The sequence below is a fragment of the Brassica oleracea genome, chromosome C6 (assembly GCF_000695525.1).
Source record: "Brassica oleracea var. oleracea cultivar TO1000 chromosome C6, BOL, whole genome shotgun sequence".
Taxonomy (NCBI): Eukaryota; Viridiplantae; Streptophyta; class Magnoliopsida; order Brassicales; family Brassicaceae; genus Brassica; species Brassica oleracea.
The window spans coordinates 33,264,431-33,277,337 of record NC_027753.1 but is presented as its reverse complement, the minus strand read 5'-3'; the positions used below and the strand labels follow the sequence as shown (position 1 = coordinate 33,277,337).

At 34.7% G+C, this 12,907-nt stretch overlaps 2 protein-coding genes across 2 annotated transcripts; one reads left to right on the top strand and one right to left on the bottom strand.

Moving 5' to 3' along the window:
* Positions 1-1,437: 1,437 nt before the first annotated feature.
* LOC106296863 (xyloglucan galactosyltransferase KATAMARI1 homolog) lies at positions 1,438-3,416 on the top strand. Its single transcript, XM_013733100.1, has 2 exons — positions 1,438-2,522; positions 2,884-3,416. Exons 1-2 carry the CDS (start codon positions 1,537-1,539, stop codon positions 3,293-3,295), a joined length of 1,398 nt encoding a protein of 465 aa, XP_013588554.1. The 5' UTR covers positions 1,438-1,536; the 3' UTR covers positions 3,296-3,416.
* Positions 3,417-7,399: 3,983 nt separating this feature from the next.
* On the bottom strand, positions 7,400-8,573 carry LOC106298355. The gene has a single exon (XM_013734462.1). The coding sequence runs from the start codon at positions 8,482-8,484 to the stop codon at positions 7,582-7,584; it is 903 nt and encodes a 300-aa protein (XP_013589916.1). The 5' UTR covers positions 8,485-8,573; the 3' UTR covers positions 7,400-7,581.
* Positions 8,574-12,907: the final 4,334 nt, after the last annotated feature.

Below are 12,907 nucleotides of genomic sequence, written 5' to 3'. Positions count from 1 at the left end.
AACAATACCCGCGCGGTTTAAAAATGTATATCACCAATGATCTAAAATAAATATATATGTATATAAATTAAAAAATATCTGCGCGGATCAAGGTCTAGTGTATTTTATTAACACTAATAATACATAGAATCTTTAAAATACTTTAATCATAATATCTTTTGATATCTTTTCATTTTAAATATAAATATATTTATTTTAAAATTCTAACAATTCTGTTTTAAAAGATTTTTACAAGATTTTCATTTTCGAAATTATATTTAAATATTTTCACTAATTTTGAAATTAGTTTGAAATATTATTATAAATTAATAGTTTCAGTAATCGTTTATAAAATGAAAAATAAAAAATTCTGTAATATTTTATATATTATATAATCATAATCAATCATATTAAAAGAAAATTATTATATTGAACTAGATATAATAAAATTGTATTAAATTTATAAATTTTAATTTTGTAAGTATAAAATATTTATGTTCAAAAATAAAATCTAATATGTTGGTAAGATGGGTTAACATTAGCAAATTATATAATACATGTATAAAAATTAACATGTATTTCTTTAAATCTTATAATATAAAATCTTTGTAACTATTTTAATCATAATATATTTTCATTTTAAATATAATATATATTTATATATTATATTTTAAAAATTCTAATAAATATGTATAAAAATATTTTAACAATAATTTAATGTATTTTAAGTTATCGTTTATAAAATGAAAAATAAATAAATTATATCCTATTTTATCTACTTTATAGTCATGATCATTTTAAAATAAAATTATTATACTTAAATAAATATGATAAAAGTGTATTCAATTGATAAATTTATAAATTTTATTTTCATAAATATAAATTATTTATTTTAAAATATAATATGATGATAGAACGGCTTAAAATTAGCAAACCATATAATACATATCTAAATATTAACATATCTTAGACTTTTGTATATACAATAATATATTATCTAAAATGAATAACCATAAAAATATTAGTTAAAAGAAATACAGTTTTGAAACACGGATCAAAATTTAACATAAATTAAATACAAAATAATTTTCAAATATGTTTTCTCATGAATATATTAATTTGCTTAATAACTCAGATCAAATACAATAAGATAAATATATAATAAGAAGTAAAAATACATACCATTTTAAACAATTGATTAATTATAACATGTAAATTATAAAATTATTGTATTTAAAATAGTTATATAAACATTTAAATATATGATTAACGTTAAAAATATATACCACTATTGTTTAAAAATAATAATTTATGTATAGAAAATTGAAAACAAACATGTGAGCATCAAATCTAGTTTCATTATTATTTAATTTAACACATATGGTCAAGCCCATTATTTCCGTGAATAATGCAGGACAGCATACAAAAATATTATGTCATTTAATATAATCATCCCGGATTACATGTTCCACCGTCAAAGTAACGCTCTTATTTCTTTCCCCATTTAACGTTTACTTCTTCATTTCCACCTCTCCTCTCTCTTCCTCTCCATTTGCTATGGCTTACAACAAGAAGCATGTCAAGATCGGTCTCTGGCCAGAGAAGGAGGAGAAAGAGAAAAAATACTCTAAAAACAGAGAAGCCCTTAAGTTAACAGTCCCCACATTTCTTCTCTTCTGCTCCATTTGTCTCATCTTCTTGATTCTCCTTTCCCCATTCACTTCTCCACCTCAAACATCGTTCACAGCCTCATCACTCCCGCGCACGTGCGACCAAAACTTCACCGTCTACGTCTACGATCTTCCCAAAGAGTTTAACACCAACCTCCTCCAAAACTGCCGACACTTAAACATCTACACCGACATGTGTCCTCACGTGGCCAACAACGGCCTCGGCCAACCTCTCCACCGGGGCGGCGGCGACAGCGAAACATGGTTCGCTACGCACCAGTTCATAGCCGAGATGATTTTTCACGCACGTGTTAAAAACCATCCGTGCCGCACGTGGGAGCCAAACAATGCCGATATTTTCTACGTTCCTTTTTACGGTGGGCTCTACGCATCGAGCGTGTTCCGAGAATACAACCTAACGAAGCGTGACGAGTTAGCCGTTAGATTAGTTGACTACATGAGTGGTCAACGATGGTGGGGGAGAAGCAACGGTCGAGATCATTTATTGGCATTTGGGAGAACAGCTTGGGATTTCATGCGATCTAGTGACGAAGCAGGCACTGACTTTGGTGCAAACATACTAATGCAATTGCCACTTGTCAGGAACATGTCGGTGCTAACTGTGGAGAGGCAACCGTGGGACGGTGACAACCAGTTTGGTATACCGTATCCCTCGTATTTTCACCCGTACACGTCAGCAGAGATGTTGACGTGGCAAGACAAGATGAGAAGTGTTGAGAGACCACATTTGTTTAGTTTTGTCGGTGGTCCGAGAAAGGGCTTGGAGAAAGCAGCCATTAGAGACGAGCTGATCAGACAATGCGCTGACTCGAGCCGTTGTGAGCTTCTCAAGTGTGAAAGTGGAGGGTCCAGGTCAGATACCTTTTTTTTTCTTTTCCATTTTCTATTTCCGTAAATTTGACAATTGTCTCTATTATTTATTACCCTGGACCTCGATTTCGATACTGACGGGGACCACAGTCATCAATTTCAACATAATTTGTATTTACAAATGACAACGACTGCCACGAACGGTTACTTTATTACGTTACGTTTTGATTGGTTAGATCTGTCAATTATTCAACGAGAAAATTAGTTGTGCAACTGTATTCGAAGTGTTTCGTGCATTCATTTAAATTGTCTTCATTAGAAAATGTTTTTTTCTTTTTTGGTAAAATTCATTAGAAAAGGTTATTATTAATATTAAACTTAATTGTTTGGCTAATTAATGTAGGTGCCACGACCCGATGACGGTATTAGGAGTGATGGCTCGGTCACGGTTTTGCCTACAAGCACCAGGTGATTCGTTCACACGTAGGTCAACATTCGATGCAATGTTAGCCGGGTGCATACCGGTGTTTTTTTCACCACACACTATGTATACACAATACATGTGGTATCTTCCTGACGACAAAAGGAGTTACTCAGTGTTTATGGACGAAAAGAACAGTACTCTAATAGAACAAGAACTCTCGAGGATCTCGGAGAGTGAGGTGGTTCACATGAGGGAAGCTGTTATTGCAATGATCCCGAAAATGACTTATGCGCACCCAAACGCTACTAACTATGATTTGCCAGATGCGGTTGATGTAGCGTTAGAGGCATTAGCTATGCAAGCAAAGACAAAGGTTGTGTACTCATTGTAATAAGCTCTTATGTTTTTGCTCCTTTTTGGATGTAATTTAATCATACTCTTAATCATATTGACTCGAGAATTGCCGAATACTGAGAATGAACATGGGCATGTTGCTAGGGGGTCATTTTCCATTTTCAGCCCATCAATCTGAGATTCGTTTCTCAAAAAAAACAAAGCGCGAACCATGTGAATGCCCATATAATAATAGTCCATTACGAATTTTTCGGGTACAAGCCCAACATTGATAAAGTCGCAGATAAATGTTATATGATCACAATTTAAAAACTAATCTTCCCTAATGATTTTCATGTAAATACTTTGGAAAATAATATAAAGTATCCCCATGTGCTTTATATTAAGTTTATTATATATATATATATATTGAATGTTATTTTCATATACCAAGAAAATTTATAATATAAAAATTAAACAAATTTAAACATTAATATGTGGTCCTTTATTGTTGACTCGTTTTAGTCTCATCTCTAATTGTTTACCAAAATTGTAACATATCATTAGAGGTGTTAAAATGAGTTATAGCTCATGATCAGCTGGCTCAGCTCAGCTCAACTCAACTCGAGTTTTCATGAGCATGAACTCGTAAATCAGATCACGATCTTTAATGAACATGAGCTAACTCATGAATTTGATCATTTTTATCTTATCTTCTTATTATATAAAGTAGAGTTATCTCTCTCCAGGACGCGCCACTTCAGCAGACAGCTCAGAAAGTTAAACTCTGTGAACGTGACACATGTCCCAACTTACAAAGCTCATTGTTTCACTACTGTGTCCCTCATTGCATCTACTCTGCTTTCTTATTTGGGCTTCGAAAGATATATGAACGGTCTTCTAATATATTACTGGAGCCCACCAGTCTTCGTCTAGGGTTCAGAACGACTAGTTTTCCACAGAGCTTAAAGCTCTGGTTGCCTTACGTGATCGATTATCTCTGAAAAACCTCTGGTTGACAGGTTGGGTCAAGTCTTCGACTGTTGGGTTCCAGTGTTGAAACGCTTGAAGTTCTTCTTTACACGCTATGAAAGCGGCACCGTTACAGAACTCCCCTTCATGCAATCATTGTCATTAAAGCTGTAATTAACTCCCTCTCTCCACTACTTCCACGATTTATCATTCAATGAATCACCTACTCTCTTTGGTTCTCTGAATCTACATATATAAATAGGTGAATTTGCCTTCGTCAAATGCATCATTCCATTCCTCCCAATCATACTAATCCAAAACTTCTGCATATTAGAATGATGATTTCCTCTCTCATCCTCGCTGATTTGGGTGTTGTAGCAATTCCGGTGAGCAACCACAAGATCATCTTCCAGTTGCTTGCAGAGTTTAAACTTTCCAAAACTTGAGACAATTTAAATCTATTATGGATGCATCTTAGCAAGGAGAAACTAACTAGAAGTTCCATACTGTATTTACGGCTGTGGAGGTTCTTTTCACTATCCTAAGCCGCAAGGTTTGGCATATCTAAGCAGAAGTTCAAAGTGAAGAAGCATTTGAATAGGTTGAACAAACCTGTCGTCTAGATCATTCAGGTTAGATAAATCTATCATCTTATTCTTTTTGAGTATTTTTTTTCCTGCTTGAGTTGATTTTGGAACGTATCATATATAATCTCATGATTCTTGCGTTCTCTCTCATACTACACTACACATGATGATTTATTATACCTTTTGTTTTGTTTATTTTGTTATAATTGAACCAAGTTCATATTGTGTCTAGATTTTTTTTAAAAAGGGTTTATAACTTTTGGATGTCATTAACAGCCCCAGATGATGATGTAACTGCATGTGTTCCTATCACAAAACAACCAGCTTCTGATAATCCCTTCCTCAAACATCACAAGATTCAGGTACATGAATACATCGTTTACTTAGATTTTATTTGGGATTTTTATTTATGTTCTAAGTGCTGATGTTTAGTTTACTTTACTTGCAATTTCATCTTTAGATGAAGCCTAACTACTATCCAGAGGGATTTTTTTATGACAACAAAGTGTCTTCCACAAAGTCAGGAAAAGAAAGACATACATATCCCTCAGTTATGAAATCAGTATGGTAAATGTTTCGAAGGAACCATTCCCATGAGGAGGACAAAGGAAGATGATTTCTTGAGAGCAAGTTCATTCAAATAATATGGCAAGAAGAAGGAATGAACTCTCCCATTTCCTAAATCTGCTGAACTTGACTTCATTAACCAAAGAGGTCACCAGATGAGCAAAGGGTTTTTTTTTTTGGTTTCTTGATCTCATTTGTATTTTTTGTTTCGGTTTCTTGAACTGTAGCATGAGCATGACATAACTTATGTGGACGTGGATAAGAACTATGGAGCTAAAGTCACTAAGTCACTTACGCCTGACAAATTCTGTGACCACATTTTTGAACCAAGAGCTACATCTATTCAAGAATGCAAGAATTTTTAGCCGTATTAGTCTAAACAAATTATATCATTTAGGAGCAAGGCAATCCATACTACAAGAATAAATGCCGGTGTGAACTTTATCCGATAGCTACGATAATCCGTATAAACATTTAAACTACGAGAAACTAAAACATTTAATACACAAAATAAGTCAAGTTTCAACTTGATAGAGGGCGAGTACATTGTATTTTTGTCTTTTTGATAATATTTAGAAAATCTGAACAATCCGTTTTAATTCAAACTAAAAATATTTTCTTCGTACAAAGACTTTTTGTTTGGAACGCCGTACAAAGGCTAAGCAAGTAAATATAGTTGATAGTTCACCAAAGACTGTCCATCTCCATAAGAAATAAGAAATGCATTGAAACTCCTACTGTTAAGCTAGACGGGCTTCCAACCTAAAACCAATTGGTGATAAGTAGAGTGACCCATCTATCTTATATATTACTTAGGATCCCTTCCAACTACCGATGTGAGACACTTTGTGTCTAATACGCCCCCTCGAGATGATGGCTTTTTGAGCGTCAATCTCGGAATGCTCGGGCAAGGATCGATAGGCCAACTTTGGGTCAGATCGATGGATCGGGTTGGACTTCGTGGATCGGGCTCTGATACCATGTTAAGCTAGACGGGCTTCCAACCTAAAACCAATTGGTGATAAGTAGAGTGACCCATCTATCTTATATATTACTTAGGATCCCTTCCAACTACCGATGTGGGACACTTTGTGTCTAATACCTACGACGTCTACTAGCACCAAATCTGTGGCTCTCATGTTGACCTTGAGAAACCAACTCAATTCAATAATTGCTAGTTGACCTATAATCAATTCATGAAGCATCAATTTGGCATGTCAAAATTTGAGGGATCACAACAGAAAATCTCATGGCGTCTTAATGCACGGGATTCCCACTTCCTTCTTGCATTTTTCGTTAAATTTTTCCAATTTTATGCGTCTAATGAAACAAATTAGATAATTTTCACTGGCTTAAAAGGGTGGGTATGTTTTTGTTTTCTTTATATACTAAATGACCCATGGAAATATATATTGTGGGATGAGATGAGCCAGATGACTTAGTTTTTATCCTCATAAAACAAAACATATATTTTGATATAAGAATATACTCGAAAGCAATCTAGAGAAGGTTAGTGAACTTAAGTTTTCAAATTTCCCACCATATATATTAGTACTAAAAGTGTAAGTAGAGGAGAAAAACATATACAAGAGGATTCACAAGAAAAAGTGGCAAGTGATAGTTATTAACTTGTTATTAATGTTTTCCCACATGTATTGGAGTTTCTTCTTGTTTTGTTCCTGTGTATATTTTCTTATCGAATAACAAAATATGTGCTTTTTCTCTCTGCTTTGCTTTGATTCATAAAATTAGTATGACAATACTGTAATACCATTTTTTCAGCTATAGTTCCACAAGTCCTAGACTCCTAGCCATATTTTTCACGACATTATCTTCTAAAATGTTTTTAAAACATTCTGGTTTCTTCCCTAGACTGTATTTTAATCTCGTAATCATTATTAATTCCAGAAACCTTTTAGAAATTCGCAACCGGCCACATGGCCAGCTTCGCATATTCGAGCCAGTCACTCCAAATGAAGTAACCGACCAAACCAAACACACGAATTTTTTTAACCATTTTTTATTTTTGTGTAAAATCACCTAAGGATGATTTATTCAAAATTTAAAATAAACACTGAAGAGAGAAGCAAACACCAAACAGACAAATTATTTACAAAACGTTCGTCGTCCTCGTTTTTCATTTTCGCGTTTGAATCTTTATAGACGCAACCGTCACAATCAAATCGTAATTATTTAATGCATCTTGTCAACAAAGCCTTTAGCCTCCGATAACGACGTCAGCGTCCCACCAAGTCTCACTGTCCGATTCCGTCAAGTCCGTCAACGTACCGTTAAACCTCCTCAGATCTCCCACGGCGATCTTCCCGCTGACATCATCCCTAACGTATATCTTCTCCACGCCGCCGACGTCGACTCCGATTATATTCCCGAGCAACCTCCCCGGCTGCCTCCACTCCGCCAGCAACGCCGGCATCCGAAACCCCGCACGTGGATCGCACGCCTCCACTTTGACGGCGTCGCTACCTTTCTTCTCCGCCGTCAGAAAAAACGACGACGGCGAAGCGGAGGAGCTACTACAGTTCCTGAGAAACGACGCCACGACATTCTCACCGTCTCCGTCCTCATCGATATCTAGATAATCCCAAAGCTTCACGACTCCGCTCGATCCCATCCTGCCGAGGTCCGGCCAGGAGAACAAATCTCCGAAGCTACCTCTCAAACATGTGAAATTATCGTTTTGCCCCTGATCAGATCCTCTCACGCGGAAGCTTCCGTTGACCCATCCACGATTATAGATCGAGTCAACGTCTTCTTCGTCTTCAGCATCATCTTCTTCTCCATCTTCATCTTCGTCGTCTGAAGAAGCCGATGAGGAACAAGAAACATCGGAGTCGCTGTCGTAATCATCGAAAAGAGTTGGGGAAGAGATGGAGACATCTATTTTTCTTAACCTAACAACTAAACTCTTGAGTCTTGTAATGAAATTTGTGAAATAAGCTAAAAATGCAATAATCAAAGCTCCCCATTTCCAGAAACCGTAAGCTTGGTGTAGCTTTCCGATGCCGGAAACAGCAACAGATCGAGAGAGGAACGAAGGATCGTTTATTGAATTTATGCCCACGTCGAAATCTCTAATTCTATTAATCATTGGAACTTCCATAGCAGATAAATTTAGAAAAGAAAAAAAATTAGGGTTTGTTTTTTTTTTGTTAAGACAAGGAATAGTAGAGAGGGTTGAATATAAGAGACGAAGCAAGCCTTAAAAAGAGGCAAGTGATGGAAAGAGAGAGCTGACGTGTCAGCTAAGTAGTGGATATGCGTGAGAGTCTTTTGGGGCACACGTAGGAAAAAGTGAGAAAGATAAGGCATCAATCACAATGAGTCAGCCTCTGACAGATGTATTCTCTGTGTCTACCATTTAACTATTGAACTCTCTCTCCGCCACAATAAAAGGTAATTGTTTTTTCTTTCATGGGGTTGTTATTACTGCTTGTGTTTTATACTTCAAACACATATTAAAAAATATTTAATTTTATATATTTACCAGATAAAAACATCATTACCAATACAACTAACCACATTTCAACCAATTAAAAAATAGATTAAAGTATAAAATCAATAAATTTTGCATTAAAATTATAAAACGACACTTATTTTGAAACAAAATTTTTACCTTACAACGATAAATAATCCGAAAAGGAGGGACTATTTGCCTTTTTCTACACAATTATTGATATAAGGTTTGTGGATTTGAAGCCGTCCAAAATAATTGTGTTGGTAGTTACCTTTTCTTTTTTATGAATGTTGGTGGTACTTTGTTAAGAAGAGGATCACCGAGGTCCTCAATGAATATATATTTTTGTTTTTGTTTCTTTTTTTTTTCTGTTCAAGAATACTACGCTATATATAGTATGTGACAACTGTTTATGTTCCCAAACACATTTATTTTCTTATCAAGCAATGCATAAAAGAAACATTTATTTTAAAGACATGAACCTCTACAAATATACTTATTATATACAATTAAGTAAATTTAATATCACATAGATTTATATGGTGGTTATCGTAACAGTCTACATAGCAGATTTTATCTTATAGTATAGTCAATTGTATTTTAAATTACAAAAATTTCTGGGATATATGAATATTGTAGGAAAGTCGGAATTTTTCTAGATTGTTTCTTTAAACAGAGAGAAGGGAAAGCCGGAGAGGTGCTAGAAACTCATGTGGGCCCTGTCTGAGGCAATTTCGTATTGTAAGAACAACCACATGTTCACCACAGATTTACACACACGTGTCTCTCCTGAATGAGCGGGAAAACAATGTACCATTTATAGCCGTAAGTTATAAGGTCAAATCTACCAGAATGAGCTGGAGATAGATTTGGTCCAAATTCATATCCATCAGGCATCAGTTAGATGCACGCCACTGTTTCTTTTATAAGACGGCAGCATCAGATCGAATATTAGTTGGGGGCTTTATCGTTCCGGTTACGTTTTCATATTGACTTGTATAAAAACTTATGTGCTCAGTGCTCTGGAAAAGACTCCAAAGCAAAGTCTAAATTGTTTTACTTGATTAGATTTTAGATTTTAGATTTTTTTGGGGATAAAGTTGGATTTTAGTGCAACTTGTGTTTTGAAGACTACTAATTTTGAACAGCTAATTAAGCTTATCGTTTCATGATGGTACTAGCTACATATCCCTACGCACAGAATATCCCTACGCACAGAATGTGCCAAGATGGTGAATTGACCCGATTCAATCCGTTTATTAGTTTAATTGATTAATTTTTTTTTTTTTTAAGAACTGCTAAGTGTTCTTTTTGAACCATACTAATTTAAATTAATGAATAAAATGGACTGAACAGTTATGAGTTATTTCACACAAAACAGTGATAAGTTATTGATTTAAAAGGGTTACACTCATTAATGTATTATTGATTACTATAGAAAAAAATTGTCATAAAATAATTAAATATATGATTAAAAAATTGTCATAAAATAATTAAATATATGATTAACCAATATTTAACATATCAATTGTAACACTTATGCCAAATATATATGCTGCGCTTGAGATTTATTTTATTTTTCGTAGAATGTATTCTTTTTCATTTGATATAATAAAAACTGTGCGTAGAGATTAAAAATCAATTGGTTGAATAACAGAAGTTCTGAATATCGTTACTCTACGTACGTATGCATAAAAGTGAATGAAATGGACAACAACAATATTATCAAAATACAATCGCTACTCTGTATATGGAGTAATCATTGGCAACCAGCAAAATGTCTTAATCTCTTCAGATGAAGACTAAATATAATAAAATGTTGGTTTTAGCATGATAATGATTATAATAAAATGCTTATTTTTGGTATGATAATGATAATGGTGATTTCATTATTATGCGCGGCCAATAATATGCAATCAAGTTGACAAGCATGTTGTTGCACAGTGAAAGAACATGCATACTCAAAATATTTTGCATATGTTGAATATACAAAATATACACGCTGTACTTGAGATTCATTTTATTTTCCTTAAAATATAATCTCTTTAATTTGATATCATGTTTGTATTTTGTGTTAGAGATATAATCAGTTGGTTAGATGACTGGAGCTCTGAATATGGTTACTCTACGTATGCATCAAAGTGAATGGAATGGACACTAGTTATGATGAGTATGATTGGTACACATGAGAGGGATTGAGAGTAAATTAAATGATGAAAATGGGAGTAGTAAATTTATTAGCGCAAGTGAGAGAAAAAGATAATATAAATAAAAGAGAAAATGAAAAAAGTTTGATTTATGCTGTATTATCACTGAGATAACATAGTGGTATATTTACTTTTATCTAAACAGTATTCAGCGTAAAAGTGATGAAATTTGTTTCCACCTAACTGATAATTTATCAGCAGAACTTAGAGTAAAACATTTGAAAAAAAAAAAAAAAAACTTAGAGTAAAACATTTTTCCACTAAAAATTTATCGCCACCAGTGCAATACAGTCACACCCAATATAAAACTACAATCGATACTCTGTATATGGAGTAATTATTCTCAACCACCAAATTGTCTTACCCCCTCGGTATCTTATACTATAAAAAAGAACAAACTCTCTTCTCGGCCTTCCACGTCACTAAATAGGTAAACAACAGAGTGACACGTGTCCAGATAACCAAATTTCTGCGTTTTATTTGCGAAATGCAAAATGGGCTTCGAGCCAATCTATTCTTTGTTTCTTCTTTCGCTTCCTCTCCCTCTCCATGACAAATCATCACCGGTCACAAATTTTTTAATGCTTCTTCAATTTACTAACGACACTAAATCGACACCTCTTTACCTTTCCTTTCCCACCCCATCCTCGATATATAACAGTGGATAGGTTCAAGTCAGATGGAATCCTCACAACCGGTCCTTAATTTCAAGACACCAAGTCTCCACGGCCTCTGATCGCCGTTAAGCCATTGTTCCTCCGGTGGAGGTAATTTACAAATCGCTTCTCTTATTTAGTAGTTTCTAAACTAAATCTAACCAGCATCGAAATAAGGTTTTACATTACTCTGGTTCAACAAGTCAAACCATAGGGACGATCTCTTATGATTTCATTTGGTTTACAGGATTAGTCATAAACGAAGGTATCTCGAATGCAAAGCTTTCTTCACGGAAACCCCTTCCAAGCACGAAGCCATCCACGATTCTGATGTTACGCAGTCGGCGGCATTGATCTCGCATGGCTCTGTAGATGTCAAATGTACGATTTTACTTCTTCCTGCTTATATTTGCATGTTTGCTTCTCTCCCTCTGACTTCTCATGGGATTATATGCCTGACACTAGCCAAGTTTTTCCCACAGCAGGTCACCACCTGCTGACTTATGTAGCTGACCAACGTTGCCGGTGCAGCTATACACGGTTCGTTCGAGTTTGGATCGGACGCTTTTGAAAAGCTTTTAAAAAGGTTACAACATTCAAAGTGTCAAATTACAATTCTCTTTGATATTTTCATTTCCATGGACATTTGCTTGATTTCTCTTTATTTGCTTCTTCGGTAACAACAAAAGGAAAGTGGGTGAGAAGAAGGCACATACCACCATGTAAGACTTTTAATTTTGTGTAGTTACATACAATTTTAAGACTTGATTGATCTAATCAAGTTTTTCCTTTTGTTTGTTATGATTCTCTCTACTATAGGAGACGTACGCGTAGGCGCCTGGCAACTCAACCAAGGGTAGGATTTTGCTATACTCGGCTAATATTTTGTTACTCTACGTTTTCTTTCAAAAAATATGTGTTTCATTATGCATACATTCAACTGTCGTTGGTCTGATTCTTTTTCAATTCAGAGGAAAGATTTGCTATGTTTTTCTTTCTTTGGCTTTAGCAAATCGGACAAGGGATGTACAATAGCGTGTTCGGTGCATGAGAGCCTGAAACATGAAGAATAGTGGCTTCCAAGAAGGCTAGGTTCGACAATTTTAAGCCAGATAGTGTTTGATCCATTCACAAGACTGTGTGTGATCATCCCAACATTATCAAACTACAAGGTTTGGTTACTTCAAATCTATCTTATGTAAAATG